At 38.2% G+C, this 19,748-nt stretch overlaps 1 protein-coding gene across 5 annotated transcripts in view; it reads left to right on the top strand.

Annotated features, from left to right (window-relative positions):
- LOC139969062 (uncharacterized) overlaps positions 1-19,748 on the top strand; it is a 115,656-nt gene that overhangs the window by 48,675 nt on the left and 47,233 nt on the right. For all 5 annotated transcript variants that reach the window (XM_071973807.1, XM_071973805.1, XM_071973806.1 and 2 more), the window contains 14 exons: positions 2,410-2,610; positions 3,807-4,016; positions 4,897-4,997; positions 5,951-6,116; positions 6,590-6,802; positions 8,503-8,691; positions 10,145-10,339; positions 11,542-11,677; positions 13,130-13,251; positions 14,267-14,458; positions 14,642-14,833; positions 15,737-15,937; positions 17,747-17,989; positions 18,863-19,051. In XM_071973807.1, the coding sequence (XP_071829908.1) occupies positions 2,410-2,610; positions 3,807-4,016; positions 4,897-4,997; positions 5,951-6,116; positions 6,590-6,802; positions 8,503-8,691; positions 10,145-10,339; positions 11,542-11,677; positions 13,130-13,251; positions 14,267-14,458; positions 14,642-14,833; positions 15,737-15,937; positions 17,747-17,989; positions 18,863-19,051 (2,550 nt within the window). The remainder of the gene's footprint in view (positions 1-2,409; positions 2,611-3,806; positions 4,017-4,896; positions 4,998-5,950; positions 6,117-6,589; positions 6,803-8,502; positions 8,692-10,144; positions 10,340-11,541; positions 11,678-13,129; positions 13,252-14,266; positions 14,459-14,641; positions 14,834-15,736; positions 15,938-17,746; positions 17,990-18,862; positions 19,052-19,748) is intronic.

The following is a 19,748-nucleotide window of genomic DNA, read 5'->3' as shown; positions in this document are numbered from 1 at the left end:
CCTAGCTGTTACGGGGATCATATTTTACCTACTTTTCTTAAAAGTCTAAGATAATAATTCTCATAACTTAACCGAACCTTTACTGACTGACCTTATTAATTCTAGACCATGAAACGTTCCTTGGCAACATGCCAAAAAATTGTTAACAACAGGTGTTAGACAGGGGATGAGCTCACAGTTGATTGGCAAGGTACCTTGGAAAATGTAGCCTACTGTAGTTGTAGTATAGTGCAAGCTATCGTTAGGCAGTCTAGGAATGGGGCTTTGCCGAACGTTGTTTCATAAAATCGCATGTTTTTTTAAGTTTTTAATTTTTAATGATTGTAAGACAGATAGATCTCTTTTCATTTTATAACAAAATATGGCTACTCTAACTTGTCATTTCAAAATTTTCATCAGTTTCGTGACAATTTAAATTAAAAAAGTTGTCAGTATTTTGCATCCACAGCTACGAATATTTTATCGCCAAATTTTCCGGGGCGTTAACCCCTGGACCCCCACAAGGGGTTCCACCACATGACCCCACCGGGGGACTACCCCACGCCATTATGCTACGCGTGCTAATTGTGTTTGCTGCGCGAACTCCGGCGAGAAATCGACAGGGTGTTCGCGGGAAATTTTACAATGTTTTCCACACTTCCCCCCTACCCTCTGCCTACCCCGCCACAATGCAGAAATTCAATATATCTGTAACCCATTGTTGTACTTGTAATTGCGTAGGCCTAGCCCTACTACCGTACACTTCTGTAGTAATCGCTTCCTAACAACCGACTTTCCTAACCTTGGCCTAGCTGGTGAAAGCCTTGTAGTCTAACACTCCATATGATCGCGAACTTCAATACACAATGCCAATATTAAGTAGGCCTAGTAATATTAGGCTTATAACTGCCATACAATGCCTACGCTATTACAGTAGGGGCTACGCAATTAACGAAGAAATATTTGCTTCAAATATCTCTGTAACAGTTACCGATGAACTGAAAGAGAAACAAAAATCTGTTTAAAACTTCATGAAAACGCGCAATTCGTCTTTTTCAATGCAACGATCGTCAAAACTAAGCAAATACAACCAAATTCTTGGCATACGCGTTACGAAAAAGGCCGTGGCTATTCTTACGACTAGTCGTAACAATTATTTATAAACTATTCTTACGACAAAGGCGAATTCAAGCGCAGTAAAGTAAATAAAGCAACTGCGCATGTAGTAGGGGTAACCCTAACCCTAACTTTAACCCTAAACCCCAATCCTAACCCTAACACTAACCCTAACCGGAAATTATTGTTAATCCTGGTCGTAAAAAATAGTTCTCCTGTCATAAAATAGCAACTGCGCATGCGTAGTCGGAAATTATTCTTACGAACAGTCGTAAGAATAGCCACTTTGTACGAAAAAACAATACTTGCAGCGCTATTTTGAGAATGTACTTCAGCATCAAAGTGGTGGCGCTCTTTCGGAATTATAATCTGAGCTATATAACTCTGATTTTCGGCTCTTATTTTGAGGCAACAACACGGGTTACGTTTAAACGTTAACCGTTCGGTTAATAGAAACGGTTAACCGGTTAGTGGATTAACCGGAATGACACAGCCCTAGAAGTGATAAAGGTTTCAACTGCTTGTTTACTAATATGTGTAGTTGAAAGTCTTCTACATAACATGCATAGTAGTTTTTAATTGTATCCCATCCCAATTCACAGAGATATTCCAAAGAAAAATACGATCTAAAAAAGTCACTTTCTCTGGGTACGTCCGTCACAGGGAGGTTTTTTGAGTATTTTGGTAGTTTATTTTGATGGGACAAGGAATGAAACTCCATACAAGAATAGTACAAGGTAGATGTTCCATAAAACCCAAATGAAAAGTTATCTCCTATATATAACCATTGAGATATGGATCAACAAACTGTCCGAAATGTACGTCCGACTTTAAGGGATTGCCTATGTGTGGAACTGAAAGAATCTAAAATACTTAGTAGCATATTGCCTATATGTGGAGTAAGGTTGCCCTACATTTTTGGGAGCAGTTTAGTTATTACCTTGCCTTACTTCATGCACTGCCAATTCACTCTCTTGTTGACTGATCCAGTAATAAATGATAGGATACATAGTTACCAGGCTACTGTATCGATTGTATGTCATGCAAACACTGAAGCATTTTATGAGCTTTTACAAAATTGCTACACAAAATTTGAACACTAAAATTATTCCCATTTCGTGTCTTTTGTGTGCAAACAAAGGCTGCAAACCAGAGTTTAAAAGTATAGATGAACTCTTAGAAGTTTCCTGTAAAAATTGTGGTGGTGGTGGTAATGTACAATCCTCTAACTGACCATAAATGTAAAACGTTATAATTTCCAATTTTTTTGTTTTGTTTGTACCATGAAGTTTTGCTCATATTTTCTATTTGCAGCCATAACCTGTGCCTTGAGTGATCTACCGGTTCCAACCAATGGGGTCAGAACGGGGTGCACTGGTTCCTCTGTAGCATATGGTGACACGTGCACTCTCTCCTGTAACCGTGGATACAGTCCAACGACACAAACAGTCCGCACCTGTCAGGATGGGGGTCAAGGCCGTGGGGTTTGGTCAGATGGAACCATTTCATGTTCTAGTATGAAAAATTTCTATTTCTAGAATTACCTTTGTACTTTTTTGTTGTTGAAACAACAATAATTGGTTTTCCATTTAAAGTTCAGACTTAATGGGATACATTCATCGCAAGAAAGGCGATGCTTAACTGTTCTCGAGATTGTAACCTGATGACGACTATATATAGCAACAATCAATTTATGAAAGAATTTGCAAACACTGTTTGGCTAATCTGTTATGTCAGTTTAAATTGAAAATGATTTCGTATTTTATATGATTTACTAAAATTATTTATATATAGTAATATTTTATCATATATTATTATAATAGGTAATCATAATGATACCCAGCATAAACTTAACCCTTCACATCAAAGCTAGCTTAACTATCAAACTGTGTTGTTTTTAGTAACTGCTGACTGTCTATAACTACTGACTTAATTTTGAGCTACTAAAAGAGGTGGAGAAAAGAGGATGAAAGTTGCATTGGATGCTGTATATTGGGTGAGAAGTGCTATTACACTATATGAGAAAGGTAACCAGCTTACCAAATTAGGTGATGATCGATAAATGCTAGACACCTGACAATTTTCCACCTGTACTCCACGCCTACAGTAGTTTGAGGAAAATGAAAATGATCACATAGTTTTCCACAAATTTGCAAATTATTGCATCTCTGCCTGATATGATTATATACTTTCACCAGTAACCAAGACAAAGTTTGAAAGTTTTATTTATTTTTTTCGGTTGTTCCACCGACAACCATGTCTTTCCCTTTGGTTGTCCGAACAGCTTATTTGGTTTTCCAAACACGTACACTGTAGAAGAGATGTTTAGGATTGTTGAATAAACCACCAGCTTTGGGCCACTGAAACTCCCCTTGCAGTGGATTATAGACCTACCACACTATTGCTGTTTATTTCAGTATCTCCAATGTGATGGAGCTTGAAACAATACCAATAATAATTTTACCTTTTTGGTAGGGATGGGGGGGTGGTGGTGGTGGGGGTTCAGTTTTAATGTACACTGAATTTGATGTTTACAGCTAGTCCTGGACCTCCGGACGACCTCCAAAACTGGTCGTACGAAAAGAAATTTGGTCGTCTTGGATGTACGGACGACCCTTAAAATGATTTTGCCCCTGTTAACATTCTCCCATACAGATCAGTCACTCACACAATTTTCACACATGATTTGCATAACTTTTGTACCCCCACAGCCATAACATGCAGCCCACTATCTCCGCCTTCCCACGGGAGGGTGTTGGCGTGTTCACGGGGAGGAACGTCTGTCCCAGCCAACCATCGTCAGAGTTTTGACACCCAGTGTTCCATCGGCTGTAACAGTGGATATACTCTGTCGGCCGGCTCGTCCTCAAGAACCTGTCTGGTGTCTGGACAGTGGGACGGACAGAACGCTGTGTGCACAGGTATGGATAGTCAGGGATGTGCCCAGGATTTCCTGAGTGCTGGGTATACTAATCCCTGTCCTGGGGGTGGGGTCTAAGGGCGAGGGGTGTCCCCCTCCCCTTTGAGAAATTTTTTGATTTTTGAAGGTGCTCAGATGCCAAATGCCGGCACTTGTGTAGCTTTTTGAGCACATAAACAAGTACTAGTTTTGCTAAAAATTATTTTTTTTTTTTTTAGTGAAATTCATTATGTAGCTTACCTGGTAAAAGTTATTAGTTTGTTTCAAAGAGATTTTACAAGGGACCTATTGAGAGCCGTAAGTAATGTTTCTTGCATGCGTAACTGATGCATTATTAGTCTGTATGATTTTGGCATAGGCTAGGCCCAATTTATGTTGAATATATTGTTAGGAATGTCAGGATTTTAGATGAAAATAGTGCTGGGCGGGATTCACGATTTTTAAGACAGTGCTGGGCGGTTATTTTTAGTGCTGGGCGGGGCCGCCCAGTGCCGCCCAGTGTGGGCACACCTGGATAGTTTTCTAGCGAGGTGCAGGCGTAGCGAGACAATGAAGAGTTTGGAAATTTCGAGGAGAACAGTTTTTAATCTGTTTTTTGAATGAAAATAAAATAACAATAAAAATAAAACAAAAACTGTTAGCAAACTGCTTATCCACGGAAGAGAATGTGTAAAAGTATCAAGTGGGCCTGACGTTTCGATCCTAATCGGATCTTATTCAGAGGCTGAACGACCGTTTTTTTCAATGGTTTGAATTTTTAGATTTCATTCCAAATATCTAAATGAGATCTATGGAAATTTTTAGAACAATTAAAGGAAACAATTAAACCTTCATTTTTGTAACGTCATTTTTTTAACTAATTTCCCATTTTTCCTTTTCAGATGTCACACCGCCCTCACTTCAGTGTCCTTCTGATGTCATAGCATATGCGGAACCAACTCAGATAACTGCATCGCTCACCTTCAGCTGGGAGCCTGTACAGGTTTGTACCCTATCATGGCAAATTCAAACAATTTAAAACCGAGGCTGTCCTTTATGTACTAAGACTGTTCAAAGTTGTAAGGTAAAAAACTTTATTTTGGTTCGGCAATTTTTATCCCCTGGTAATCAAAATGACCCTCTTTGGCGCAAACTACTGAAATTTTGGATGGTCGCTAAAAAATTTGGAAGGAAGGAGATATTGTTGGCCAGTATTTGTGGAAAGCAAAGTTGAAAAATCTTTAACATATATATTAGTAACTTTAGTGGTTGCAAATTGTCACTATTTTAGAACTATGTAACATTTTTACCATATCAAATTTCTCAGTCAAAAAGGGGGGGGGGCGGGGAAAGGTGGAACAGGGGTACCTAAGAAAAGACTTTGAATACCAGGGATTTTATGATTCCATCAATAGGTAGCATTAACACATACTGTATGCACAAGTTTTCCAAAGACCACAATTTTTTGAAAACATAAGATTTTGTCGGTAGATTGACTGCTGCATAGGACGTTCATTTACGAGTCAACATCTAAGTCTATAAGTGGAACCCATACAGTTTAACTTTGAAAAGTTCACTGAAAAGATGTTGTTAATGTCAACAAAAGTTGGGGTGCATAATGTTTTCCAACCAAGCAAAGTCTTGTTCACAAAGTGCATTGCTTCATCGTCTCTTTCACAAAATTCAAAATAATTGTATTAATATTAATTCAGTAAAGTCTGGTTTTACATTGATCAGCACTTTGCCCAAAGGTTATAGACTAACTTTCATAGCTGATGCACATGTAGCTAACTGTTACTGAGCAACCTACTTGATAGCAAACAGAATTTCTTCATTTATGCGTAATAACTTGTTTACTGTATATTGAACGTGAAATTTTCTTTGGGAGATTGTCTAAAAGGCTTTTTAATAATTGAAACCAGCTTGTACTTTATTTTATTCTTTTCACTTTTGTAGGCTTCAGATGCCAGTGGTCAGTACACAGCAGTGCTGTCTTCAGTGGATGGCCAAGCAAGTAACAGTAAACCGACTTCATTAACAGAGGGCACACACCCTCTGATCTACACAGCCACGGATAGCTCTGGTAACAGTGCTACCTGCTCATTTGATGTCACTGTCCGAGGTTGGTGAACACGAAATCATGATTATACTATATCGCTGTCTCTGGTGCTTTTATTTCATAATCATTTAAATCCTTTCCCAAGAAAAGAGGGGAAAAAAAAGAAAAAGAAAAAAGGTTGGTTTGAATTGTGACAAGTGGGTACTTATGTCTCATGTAGAATGTACACTGCCGGATGAAACATTGTGAATGAGTGATCCTTGAGCATGAGGTAAGACTATTTCATTAAGCATCTGTAATGTTTGACATCATATCAGGTAAGTGAAATTTGCATTTTTGACAAAAAAAAAAATGCTGCCTTAATTCTCTCAACTAATCTTAGTTTCAGACGTATCATCAGACGCTGCAACTTTAATTTTTTAATTTTTTCAATTTCTTTTACAAACTTTGTTATGAAAACTATGAACACAGTGAGTGAAACTATATGGCAGTCAGTTTGTTTGAAAGTGATTTTTTATATTGTTTTTGCTCACTAGTGGTAAGATGTCCCATCATAGACGTACCAGCCCATGCAAGTGTCAGTGGTTCGGGTTGCTCTACCTCCAGTACGTCAGTTCGTGGAACAACCTGCGTATTTAGCTGTGATAGTGGATACGAGCGGAGCAGTGGGAGTAACAGCAGAATCTGCCTTCAAGATACAAGTGTCCCGTATCAAGGATACTGGGGTGGTACCAAACCTCAGTGTACTGGTATGCTATTTTCAAGTTGCCTCTCTTTTTAGCCCCCCTAAACTGGTTCTTCAAAATAATGCAGCACATCCTTTATAATCCAACAGAAAATATAAAAACAAAAAGATGTTGTTGATATTTTGTTTTTCAATAATGTATTCCTTGAGGAGGAAATATCCTTGTGTGAAGCAGATGGTAGTATAATATGAAAACTGAAACATGATTTATGGTAAAAGGGTACATATAATTCAAAATTAAGGTGCATTTAAAATGTTCAGATCTTTTCATAAATATTGCAGTGATTTTCTTGAAAATGATTAATTTTCAAAGTAATTAATTGTTCATTTAATATATTAACAGTTTGCAACAAAATGTCAAATTCCCTTAAATTTAGTAAACTGTGAGTAACTCGACATTGTGACAGAGTGATTATTTATCAAAAGTTGTATTTATGAAAGGGCAAAATGATAAAATTGATCTCGTATATTTCAACAATTCAACATTTGCAGCAAAAATGATGAATTGCTGCAACATTTGCAGAGAGAAGATCCCAACATTTTGATGGCACCTGGATGATTCCATAGTATATGTAGTTAAAGGTTGATCTGGATCAGAACATTAGAACAATGTTCTGCATCACATTGAACAGCATTGTATAAAAATAATTGTATGATTATAATAATTGTATTAAATATAATAATAAAAGTAATTATGTGTGTTCCTTTTAGAGCGCCCTGGTACTGAATATATATTATGTATTGAATATTCTTTAAGTACTGAATATTTATAATGTATTGAATAGTCAGTATGTATTTTATATTCATTATGTATTGAAAATTTGTTATGTATTGAATGTTCATTATAATATGGAATACATAATGAATTTGAATATTTATTATGTATTTGAATATTCATTATAATATTGAATACATAATGAATTTGAATATTCATTATTATGGATTCTGTTATGATAATTTTACAGGATTTGAATGTGTACTGTGAGGCATTTCAGTATTGAGTGAACTTTCAGTTAACTTTGAAGCCATTTCTGTTTCCATTTCCTACAAGCCATGAGTCAATAGTGTACCAAACAAAATTATTCTCCTTATGATTGAGAAAAGTAACTTGATTTGTGTTCCTAATTGAAATGAAGCTTGGAGTCTTGTTGGGGTACATTGTCAAGATTTCTACAACAGTAAAATCACCTTTAAATTCAACTGGTTTGAAGTAAAGTTTGGTGATAGTCCCCTGATGCTTTGTTTTGCAGCTATGAACATGAGAGCCATGGCATCACAGTATGTCTCTCACCATATAAAAAATCTTGTTCAGTAGCCCACATATACTGCCCCCTTCAGCCGGTTTATGTAGGTTACACAAAGCACAGCTGGCAGTAGTTGTTGGTCCATTCCGTCAACCAGAAGGAATTAGATCAGAGATTGGACAGAAAAGCTGCAAGGAGAGTTAGATGTCTATGGCATTATAGGCTAAGGGTAATGAGAGGAAAAGTGGGATAGGGTATTAGGTTTTCTTGGGAGATTACATAACATATCTTTTTGATAGTACAGATATAGTACATCAAGAATTTCGTAGAGGAAACGATCCTCCTCCAGACTAATTAATTAGAGACAATTAAAAAACAAAGGAATGAGCAACATTCCTCACATTCATATTGGCACAAGTTCTACTACGTTAGATGAACAATCCTTGTGATTTCCACACAGCCGTACAGTGTTCCATATCGTCTGACCCCCATGGATCTGTCAGTGGTTGCAGTGGACTCACTGTACCTTATCGAGAGACTTGTGTTTTCATTTGCGATGTTGGATTCAGAACACCGGCCGGTGAATCGCGGAGGACTCGCAGCTGTCAAGCCGACCGTAGCTGGAGTGGGCAACCGTTTGAGTGCTCAGGTAACGTACCCTGCTCATAGTGGTAACGCAGCCTGCTCATAGTGGTAACGTAGCCTGCTCATAGTGTTAACTAGCCTGCTCATAGTGTTAACTAGCCTGCTCATAGTGGTAACGTAGCCTGCTCATAGTGTTAACTAGCCTGCTCATAGTGTTAACTAGCCTGCTCATAGTGATAACGTAGCCTGCTCATAGTGATAACGTACCCTGCTCATAGTGGTAACGTAGTCTGCTCATAGTGGTAACGCAGCATGCTCATAGTGGTAACTAGCCTGCTCATAGAGGTAACGTAGCCTGCTCATAGTGATAACGTAGCCTGCTCATAGTGGTAACGTAGCCTGCTCATAGTGGTAACTAGCCTGCTCATAGTGATAACGTAGTCTGCTCATAGTGGTAACGCAGCATGCTCATAGTGGTAACTAGCCTGCTCATAGAGGTAACGTAGCCTGCTCATAGTGATAACGTAGCCTGCTCATAGTGGTAACGTAGCCTGCTCATAGTGGTAACTAGCCTGCTCATAGTGATAACGTACCCTGCTCATAGTGGTAACGTAGTCTGCTCATAGTGGTAACGTAGTCTGCTCATAGTGGTAACGCAGCATGCTCATAGTGGTAACTAGCCTGCTCATAGAGGTAACGTAGCCTGCTCATAGTGATAACGTAGCCTGCTCATAGTGGTAACGCAGCATGCTCATAGTGGTAACATAGCATGCTCATAGTGGTAACATAGCGTGCTCATAAGATCTGCTCATTCACCTCTGTTCTGTGCCTCGATGTACATAAACTACTAATCAGCGCCAAGGTTGTCCTTAACTATGCAGTCGGACAACAATCCCTAAACTCAGCCTTTTCTTTTTATAATGTTTGAAAAGACACAGACATCCTGAAATGTAACGTTTGTATGGACCTAATGACATCAGTTTGATAACAATTATTAAGATGTTTTGGTGATGAAGAATGTGTAGAAGCATTTCGTGATAGCTTGTTTCTAGATTCACAGTGAACTATATAAAAGCTATCACATTGCTTTTCACTTTGTATCATCACACCAGTTTGCAGTGAAACTAAAGTCTTCAGTGAGATTTTTGTATTCAAAAAAGGAATTAAAAAAAATGTAATGTAGGCAATGTGATTGTATCTATCTTGTGATTGTTGCAGTGTTTACTAACGGCAAATGTATATCTGTTTTATAAATTTCCACAGTTGTTAATAGCAGTACATGTTCATGAAGATCAAAATTCTCCTTTCCTCGTAATTATTAAGTTTGAATGATTCTAAGTAGTACATTCACAACCAGGACAATTTATAGTTCCTAATTGCTAGAGAAATGCAACCATACATTACATTCCTGAACATTTTGATAAAATAGAATATGCTGTTAGTACCGAAATTATGATTGATGCCTTCTGGTGTACTGAAAGTTTACAAAGCTGTTTCGTTAATATTTAAATCTGCAGTCCAAGTCACCTGTCCTGCACTACAACCCTTGACCAATGGTGCCTACCACCTACCGACGTGTACATCCGCAGGAAATGTATACGGCACAGTGTGCACTGTTAACTGTGATGGTGGCTATGAGTTGAGCGGCCCCAGTCCTGTGCAATGCTTAGATTCTGGACTGTGGAGTGACTCAAGATCAGCTAGTTGTACAGGTAAGAACATCCTCGGACATGAGCCCGACTGGATCCACCCAAACGACATAATTTCTTTTATCTCAGGGAATTACTTGAGACTGGGTTTTTTATGTTATGTTTTCAAGTATTGGACATGCAGGGATGTGCTCACACTGGGGGGGGGCACCAAACGGCTGCGTGCAGCAGTTCTGAATGCCGCCCAGCACAAACAGTATTTTAACATTTCCGCCCGGCACTTTTTTGATGATAATTTAACAAATTTTACCATGGCCAAAATTTGGGAGAATACATGGCACAGAATAGGAAAAAATAGCACCACCTAAGCATACTTCATGTGCAAAATTTGTCCAGTGAGGAGGGGGTACCCCACCCATTAGATCCCTCTCCTAGTGTGTGGATCACACTACTGCACAATATGCCCGGTACTCAAATATTCCTAAGTGCACCCCTGGACATGCGCACATTGTGTTACTGCCAGCTTTACTTCTACATATGACATGACTGCAGGTTTGGCATGTGGAGTGGATCAACGTTATAGCCATAGTATCATGGTATACGCATGCTAAATACAATACTGGTATGAGCTGACTATATTTATATAACCATCTCAGTTATTCCTTATTGATCACTCTGGACATCATCAGGTTCATGGCACAGTGTGTTATGTCAGTTGTAATATTTGGTATGAGCTGACCTATATATTGTGCAATAATTATGTGCATCACAGTATGGCAGTGATATGATACAGTTTGCATGAGCTAACATACTGAGCCAGCCAATAATATCGGCTCACATACTGAGTTGTGAAGTTTCTCTATAACGTATCGTTCTAGACTGCAGTGTCACTGACGCAAGACTTGCAGAATGCTGTGTGGTGATCAGGTTGTTTGGCCACCGTCAATATTCTTTCCTTAAATCTGGGGATATCAGATGATTCTATATTACTATAGAGAAGAAACTTGACAATGTGAAGCCTTATATTAACTTGTATAATAGAATCAATGAATGTTTAAAACAGAATTTAAGTGTGCTGAATGAAAAACAATTTACATAAAAAATAATTTTTTTAGTACGATTGATTGTAATGGTACTGTTTGGGTCAACAACATTTTGATAGACCTATAATTACTGTCAAACTATTTCAAAGACAAATGTGGCAAATCAGCAGTCTCCTGACTATGTCAACTTCTTCCATGTGTAAATATGTCTTCATTTCTCAGACGTTACGGATCCAGTCTTCCTTGGTTCTTGTCCGTCATTGGTAGTTGAGATAGCAGACAGGGGGGCGGTCACATGGACCGGCCGGTTAGTTCCTCCTCAAGCCTCTGATACTTCAGGACACGTCACAGTTGAAAGGTTAGTACGTAGCCGTTGTTGATTGTATCTAAACTACAGGTATGAGCTTTTCCACAAATTCGCGGAATATCCGTGATTTCTTTTCTACCTCAGGGACAAAAACTATTATCCTAACACACTGTATCATACGCAAACTGGAGCCTATACCGCAATTTTCCAAAGTTCTGTGATTTTTTTTTACCCCAGGCTCATCCCTGGAAAGAGCTAAATTCTTAATAAAGTCAATGTTGATTGTGTTTATTTCAAGTTTATTAATCATTAGTCTATGCACCACCAGAATTATTAGCTACATGTGTCTACTCTGTTTAGGAAGCCCTTATGTTATCATGCATGGCCTCACTGATTATGCATGGTGTTTAGGATTTTGTGTGTTAGATTTATGGGCAGTATAGATTGATACACCACATGCATATGCAGCAAGTTAAAAAAAAAAGGATTGATTTGTTCACCCTGCTGATTTTTGGTCCGCTTGAATAGCAGAATTTTGGCCTTTTTGGGGTATTTTTATTGTGCTGTTTGCAGGTTTTCATTTTCGAATGTTAATCAAAATCACATGTGTAAGTATGCCACATCATAACAGAAGAGAGGGCTTCTCTGGAAAGCAGTGCTTCTGCACTGAGCAGGACTACCCTCATTAAAGATGACAATAATTAAAAAAAAACTCGAAGAAAAACAAAAAAACAGAAAGGGAATGATGGGGTAGAAATTTGATTCCCAAGTCACAGGATTATTAGTTCTTCAATGTTGTAAACATTGAATTTTGTGTTGGGAGGTACACCGACACCCTTTGAATCATTAGCCATGTAATGGCTGCCTATAAAATGCTGTATCGTTGGACACCCCCCTCAATCAAACTTAGAGAATTTTTATATTGTTACAACTAAAATTCACTTAATTTCAGATAAGTTGTTACCTGTTTTTGAATTTAGAAAATTAAAATTGATTGAGGTTAATGTATTACTGCTTCAAGTGCCAGCCTTTTGAAGTGATAAATCTTTTAGTTCTCTGGTGCGAATTTTGTGGACGAAGGTAACTGCAAGATTATTTTGTTCTAGAATCAATATCTGTAATTACACAGTCAAGTACTACAGTGTGTATGTTAGTACCGGATTTTGACAAAGTCACTTCCAAGATTATCTCAATAATGTGTAAGAATACTGTTCTGGAAAGAAGTTTGGAAGAGGAAGATTGTTGCAGCTGCCATCTTTGGAAATCTAATATAAATTTTTTATTGTGTACAATTTTATATTAATCTGATTGTCTGTTGTACGTGTTAGCTAAGACTTTCACATTGTGTGCTCAATAAATGTGGTAGGTGTTTACTTGTAGTTGCTTAGCAATACCTTCAAAATTCCAGACTATCTATGAAAGAAAAAAGCAAGGCCGTCCATTAATATTTTGACTGCGTATGAGTATTTTCATTTGTCATTATTTTGTTCCTTTTGTTGCCAGGGTGGATGGTGGCGATATTTCTGCCTCTGCAACATATCCAGAGGGATTAACATCCATTGGTTTCCAAGCCACTGATTCATCTGGCAATAGAGCTTACTGCACAGCTAACCTCAATGTAAAAGGTGACTAATAAAAAATAAAAAAATAAATAAAAAAATTAAAATAAAAAAATTCCAGTTTAATTGTTGATAAATTTTGCCAAATGAGGTAATTATTAGCAAACTTCTCCATTATTATAATTGTTTTTTCTAGTGTAATTTTGGAGTGAGGTAAAGGAGGTTAGCAAAAGGAATGTTTTTTGCATTGCTTTCATTCATTCATTCTATATTCCAGTATAAATTTACAGAAATATTATAAATAGGATAAAAAAAATTATAACAATAAAGAAAATCAACAGAACAGTTTAAGACATATGCATGTTTAAGAGATTAAGAAAATACTAAACCCATAAAATTTGTTACAAAAGTTATCGAAAAACTACAATAGAGGATCTAAAAGGCCGTGCGGTACAAAAAAAAGTCATGCTCTGTAAAGAACATTGATATGGTATTTGGATTTCTTAAAAATAATCTGATTGTTATAAACTTGTAGTTACCAAAATGTTGGAGTCATTTTTCAGTAAGTGATTCACAAAGTTACAAGAAATCAATTTCAAACTCTGGGGTAAACATGGTTAAAGGGAAAAACAGAAACACTCATAGATTTGTGCTTTTGGAAAAACAGTGTTTATAGATGTAATTTCACAGCTAAACTTTCATGTTTCTCACATTATTCACTTTGGCCAAAATCTTGTGTAATATATTCAATGGAAACCTGTGGATTTTGACAAGAAGGACAACTTGTGAATATGTGTGATTTCTACCTGTGGTTAACGTGAGACAATCCAAGCCAAGTATAAATGCAACACCTTAGACAAATTGGACAAATCTTGTGTCACAGAAGAAAAAAAAACTCTGCCGGTTCACACATTTTGACATATTGGAATTCTTGCTGCAGGTTGTCACTGGTTCCTGTGTTAACTTGTGTTTTCAAGTTCTTACAGGTTTTCCCTGGATAGGCACATATATATGGAAAGTGACAACTTGAAGTTGTCTTCACCCAAATAAATGTCAGAGTCTGAACCTGTTTCCTTTTAAGTTAAACGATGTCCTAACCTGAGGCAGCCGGAAGGAGGCGCCGTGCAGACATGCACCAATCACTTTGGCAGCTCTTGCAACATAGTCTGCAATACAGGTTACCAGCTATCGGGATCCACGGTACGTACGTGTGAGGTAGCCGGCTCACTTGGTGGGAATCCATACTGGAGTGGAACAGATACTATTTGCACAAGTGAGTTTACTTTTTGACCAGGGCTTCTTTTGAACCATTCACATTGTGACATTAATTATTCCACCCCTAGACTGTTCCTGCATAAATGGTGAGCCCTCTTTACAGTTTCGCAGCTGTTACACACAAACCAATACTGGTTTTTATCATGATTTATATTGTTAAGTCGCCGTCTGCTTCTCCTAGTTCGCCGATGTCCAGTCGTGGTTCCACCGGTCAATGCTCTGCCGTCAAATTGCGGAGGCCGTCCAGGAAACCTGGCTGCCTTTGGAAGTGTCTGTTCGTTCTACTGCCCTCACGGTTTTACTCCGAATGGACAGAGCACAGTGCAGTGCCAGGCAGATGGAACTTGGAGTGAGGCTAGTTTTGAGTGTGAGGGTAAGTGTTGGCCTGACCAAAAGTACATGACGTAGAACGGTGTTCCATATAACTACTTTGAAAAATGGTTTGAAGTAGAGATTTCATCTTGACAATAATTGAACTACCTGATGGCAAACAGTGTTGGAAGTGAAAAGCTTGAGTTTGATGGTGCCAGCTGTTGGACATGCATGTTGCACATGTTGGACGTGCATGTTGCACATGTTGCACATGTTGGACATGCATGTTGCACATGTTGTACATGCATGTTGGACATGGCATAAACACTGTCGTTTGAGAGGAGAGAAAACAATATCTTTGATGATTACAATGTATTTGTGTAGCCAACTGAAGATTTCTTTGCACACAAGTGATGAAGACTTGTTGGCACATTTGCTGAGTTTTTCGCTCTGGTTTAGTTGAAACAGGACATAGATATTCTTATGGGTGTTAAACAATTGTTTTAACACTATACACACCAGTATAAAACTTTGAGATGTGGTATTTGCATAGTCTAGCTGATATTTGTGACATATTTGTGTGAAACTTTTGGTTATGGTATTAGAATATAACTTAGATGTTACTGCCCTTGTTCAAAATATCAATAGTACACAAATGTTGTAGGTTCCCTTGAAAATAAATAAGACTGCAAACATCTTAATGTATATTCAGTAATCCTTGATTTCTATGCAAATTGAAGGTGGAAAATGTTTATCTTTTTTTTTGGGGGGGGGGGGGGGGAAATGTTATTAATAATTATCTTGTGACAAAGGTGTGAGTGTCAATGGATGTTGCCAAACTCCATGCAAAGGAAATATCGCCTTGAATATTGCGCTTTTATGAAATATCTACTAGCTTTCCTGAATGCATCCAGGGGTTGGAGTAGTCTTGTGAATATTCAGAAGTTCCAACTTTCTCTTGCAGCGATTACGTGTCCGAAGTTAAATGTTGGTAGTAACCTCGTCGTTTCCCCACCGGGGTGCGCAACCTCTGATCCGAGATATGGACAGCAGTGTGTCTTCTCCTGCGATTCGGAATTCACGGTCCATCCCATCACCTCAGCTCAGGTGACATGTCTCGGAAATGGTGAATGGTCTCGTGGTGTCTCTAACCTAGAGTGCATAGGTAAGTTTGATCAAATTTGAATGTCTGTATCCCATCTGGAAAAAAAAAAAAAAAAATGTCATTCTAACATTCTAACATCCGTTGTTACTGTTTTAAAAAGCTGCTGAATTGTTCTGATGCTGTATTGACACTAATGGAATAGTCTGACATTTTCTTGCTTGTTCTGCCTTTGGATTTGAGAGGAAGATAGAATACTCTGTAGAATATTGAAGTTGAGTGCTTTCATGTAATGTTATCATCAGCTGAAAATAAAAGAGAAGGGAGAAAAAACTGTAAATCTACAGCCAAAACCCAGTGTAGGTAAATATTTTAAAAGTTAGACTGCAGGGGTTCCTTAACTGGGTGCATGAACCCCCAGGGGGTGTGTGAGTCCATCCCAGGGGTGTCATAATACGTTTCTGAAAGTCAAACCTAGAGTAAATCTGATATATCATATATAACCTATCGACAAACTCTTTTTGCGTTCCATTCGCATATGTTGCCATAGTAGTACAGTACCGTGCATGTGATGGGTGATCTATGCGTGATACAATTTGTGATCTGATCTTGAAGTTTCCAAATAAATATATGTTAATCTATTTGTGTTTTTTTCATAACAATATTACACTATGAACTTGAGATTTACGAAGCACTGTTATGCGTATTATAGTAAAATAATGACTCAGATCTTGTCTCGACAAGTTGGGGGTTCGTGGACAACTCTGACATCCACAGGGGGTTCGTAGGGGGGATAAAGTTAGGGAAACCATAAGTTAGAGGGTCTTATGTTTCGAACCTAGTAGGATCTTCTTCAGAGGCTAACTGAAACTAAAACAAAGTTAGGACACATTAAGAAACACAGATGGATAGAGAGACGCAGATGGACAGAGAGACAGTTAAATTGGACAAAATGAGCGATGAATAGAGCAAAATAAGACAAAATAAAGGAGAGGTAAAGTAAAGATGAAGGAAGAGTGATGAGAAGATAAGTTTAAACCACATCTCGGACATGTTGCTTGAACAAGATAGTTGGTAAAAATAATGCTTGCTACCTGCTTCCACTGACGATGGGAGAAGGCAGTACTAGGTACTACACAACCAGAGGAAAGACACACAAGTTTTCATCACTTGTAAACAAACCTCTTCACTCAGTAATAAACAATTTTCCTATGCTGCTCCTGGGAGGCCTAAAGGGGTCTAAAATTGCCTCAATTGACCCAATTTTCTCACCACATGTACTTCCATTCCTGCTCTTCAACATGCAAGCCACACAAAACTAGATCATGATTGATAACAGGTCATAAAAGATGTTCTCCTGCTGCTTTTTGGCACTTTTCCTGAAGGAGAACAATCAAGTGGATGGATATAGACTCTTATAGGAGTATGCCACCTTATGAAAAGTTGTCAACATTTGGCTCTGTACTGTTTGTCATTCTTGTTGAGATCATTTTTGTCGCAATGCTTACATCAACCTGCTGACTCTTCAGCAATAGAGGAACAAGAGCCAGGTGTTTTTGATGGATAAGTTTCATCCGAGAGAATAGAGTGAAAATACCTTACTTGAATTGGTCAAAGAATTGGTGGCTCCATCAGATTACTACCATCAGAAACAGTGTCGGATGGCACTTGAAGAAATTAATCACAAACTAGTATCATGATTCAAACATGTTCTTTGTAATGTGTCCTACAACAACAGTTAACAATGGATCGACTGACACATGATTGCAGTGTAAATTTGTCAATGGTAGCATTTTAAAGGAGATATTTCTGCCTGCAAAGCGTGGAAAGTAAAATTGACAATATTACAACTTTGTAATTTTTTCCTTTCAGACACAGAAGTGCCTGATTTTACATCATGTCCTGACCAGCTATTGTTTTACACTGACCCCTTGACCCACACCGCTGTGATAAGCTGGTCGGTGTCGGCGACAGACAATGACGGCAGTACCCCTGATGTGACCTGTGACCCTCAGGAGGGTGCGTCCCTCCCATCTGGTGAATATCTGGTAACATGCACGGCTACCGATCTGTCGGGTAACCAGAGGAGATGTTACTTTGATGTTGTGGTGAGAGGTGAATAATCCTGAAGTCTTTATAGTAATATCAGCAGTGGCTACCCTAACTGTCTATTATTAATGCCATGCATAACTTTCCTTTACTGTTTGTGAGTTTTCTATTAGCACTGATATTTCCTAAGGGAATCATGACAAGAAAGTCATGTGACTTTTCCACTTATTTATCCCTGCAAAATTGTCCTTTGTTCTTATAATGTAGTTTGAAGATTCTAAACTGTTTCACATGTATATCTTTCTCTGGCATTGTTAATAATCAATTTATTATAAGAAGTTAGACTCCCTAAAGTGAGGTCTGTATACTAGGGACCTTCCCATGGGTACGTGAACATTGCCAAATCCCCTCGCCTCTCAAACGTGGTGTCCTCACAGCCTTATTGTTCACATCCTCTATTGCTTCACAATTGACTCATTGGCACTACGTTGAGACTCTTGAGTTAATGTGAGGAGGCAGCCTATTACATCACAAATCTGAATTATGGCACCACCCACTTTGCATATCGGACACAGCAGCCGAGTGGAGCTGTGGATGATATACTTCTACTGAATAGACGTTAGAACGGCGGGGAGATTTGGCAATGGTCCGTCCTCTAGTTTGCATTCTCCTTCGTACCATTGGAAAACATTACTGCTTCACCTCCAATGCACTAATATTTTAAAGAAAATTCCTCATGGTTCATCATAACAGTTTAATCAATCAGGTACCAGTGTGCTTTGGTCCTCCCATATAGGTCTGGATAATGATGAACTTTGATTCCGTTATCAAATTTTAAAATTGTCATTGAAAAATTTGAATGAATTTTTTTTTAAATTTATCTTATTTTTACACATCAAATTTAGCTGCAAGGCTCTTATTTATGTTTTATATTAACAGATCGTACCTGCCCACAGTTATATTCTCCAGTGTTTGGTTTCTTTGTGGGACCATGCTCCAATAAAGAAGGCTCTTCTTGTACAATGAGCTGTAATGAAGGTTACAGACTGGTAGGGTCAGCGGACACTACCTGTCAAACAGTGAACGGAGAAACCAAGTGGGTGAGGGATCAGGAACCAATATGTCAAGGTAACTATAATGGGACTCATTTGATACATTGAAGATACTTTATGCATTGGTATCTGTTGACACAGTGCGCATTACAGTGTCACTCACACGCTCTCTCGCAATAGTTTGGCAAATGACTTATTTTAATTTTACCGAAAACGTATCCTTTTGTTTGAGGATTTTAATTTTACGGAAAAGGTATCCTTTTGTTTGAGGTTAGTCATCGTGCAGGGACATATCTTTGTCTTTATCTTCATCATAAGTTAAATTGCAATTATATTACTTGGATCTGTATATGAAGATAAACTGTTCTCAAAATCTTCCACCCCCCTCAATCTGCTCATTAAAAGAAAACATTTGCAGTATTGTTCTGGGCTAAGTAATTTGAGATTTGTGTGTGCTATTAATATTAGGTAATAAATGATAGCTCAACAAGCTGCCATGGGAGAGTTGCCATGAGTGAAGCCCCAGAAATTGCAGGCTTCTAGTGACACTAACAGCCACACTGCTGCTGAAATTATATATATCTCTCAGTCGCTAGGGAAAGAGAAGTCCTCTGATTAGTGTATGTGATTATCTTAAAGTCGGTGCTTGTCGTTGTTTAAGTTGGTGTCAGCTTTTATTAGTGGTATAAACTCTGAAGGAATCATCTAGAATTTGGTTATTAACTTGGGATCAGAAATATAGTGATGGTCCTGTGAGAAGTCTAATCAATAAG

The sequence above is a fragment of the Apostichopus japonicus genome, chromosome 6 (genome assembly GCF_037975245.1).
Source record: "Apostichopus japonicus isolate 1M-3 chromosome 6, ASM3797524v1, whole genome shotgun sequence".
In the NCBI taxonomy this organism is placed as follows: domain Eukaryota; kingdom Metazoa; phylum Echinodermata; class Holothuroidea; order Aspidochirotida; family Stichopodidae; genus Apostichopus; species Apostichopus japonicus.
The sequence above is the reverse complement of the archived record's forward strand: the minus strand, read 5'-3'. Positions and strand labels throughout refer to the sequence as shown.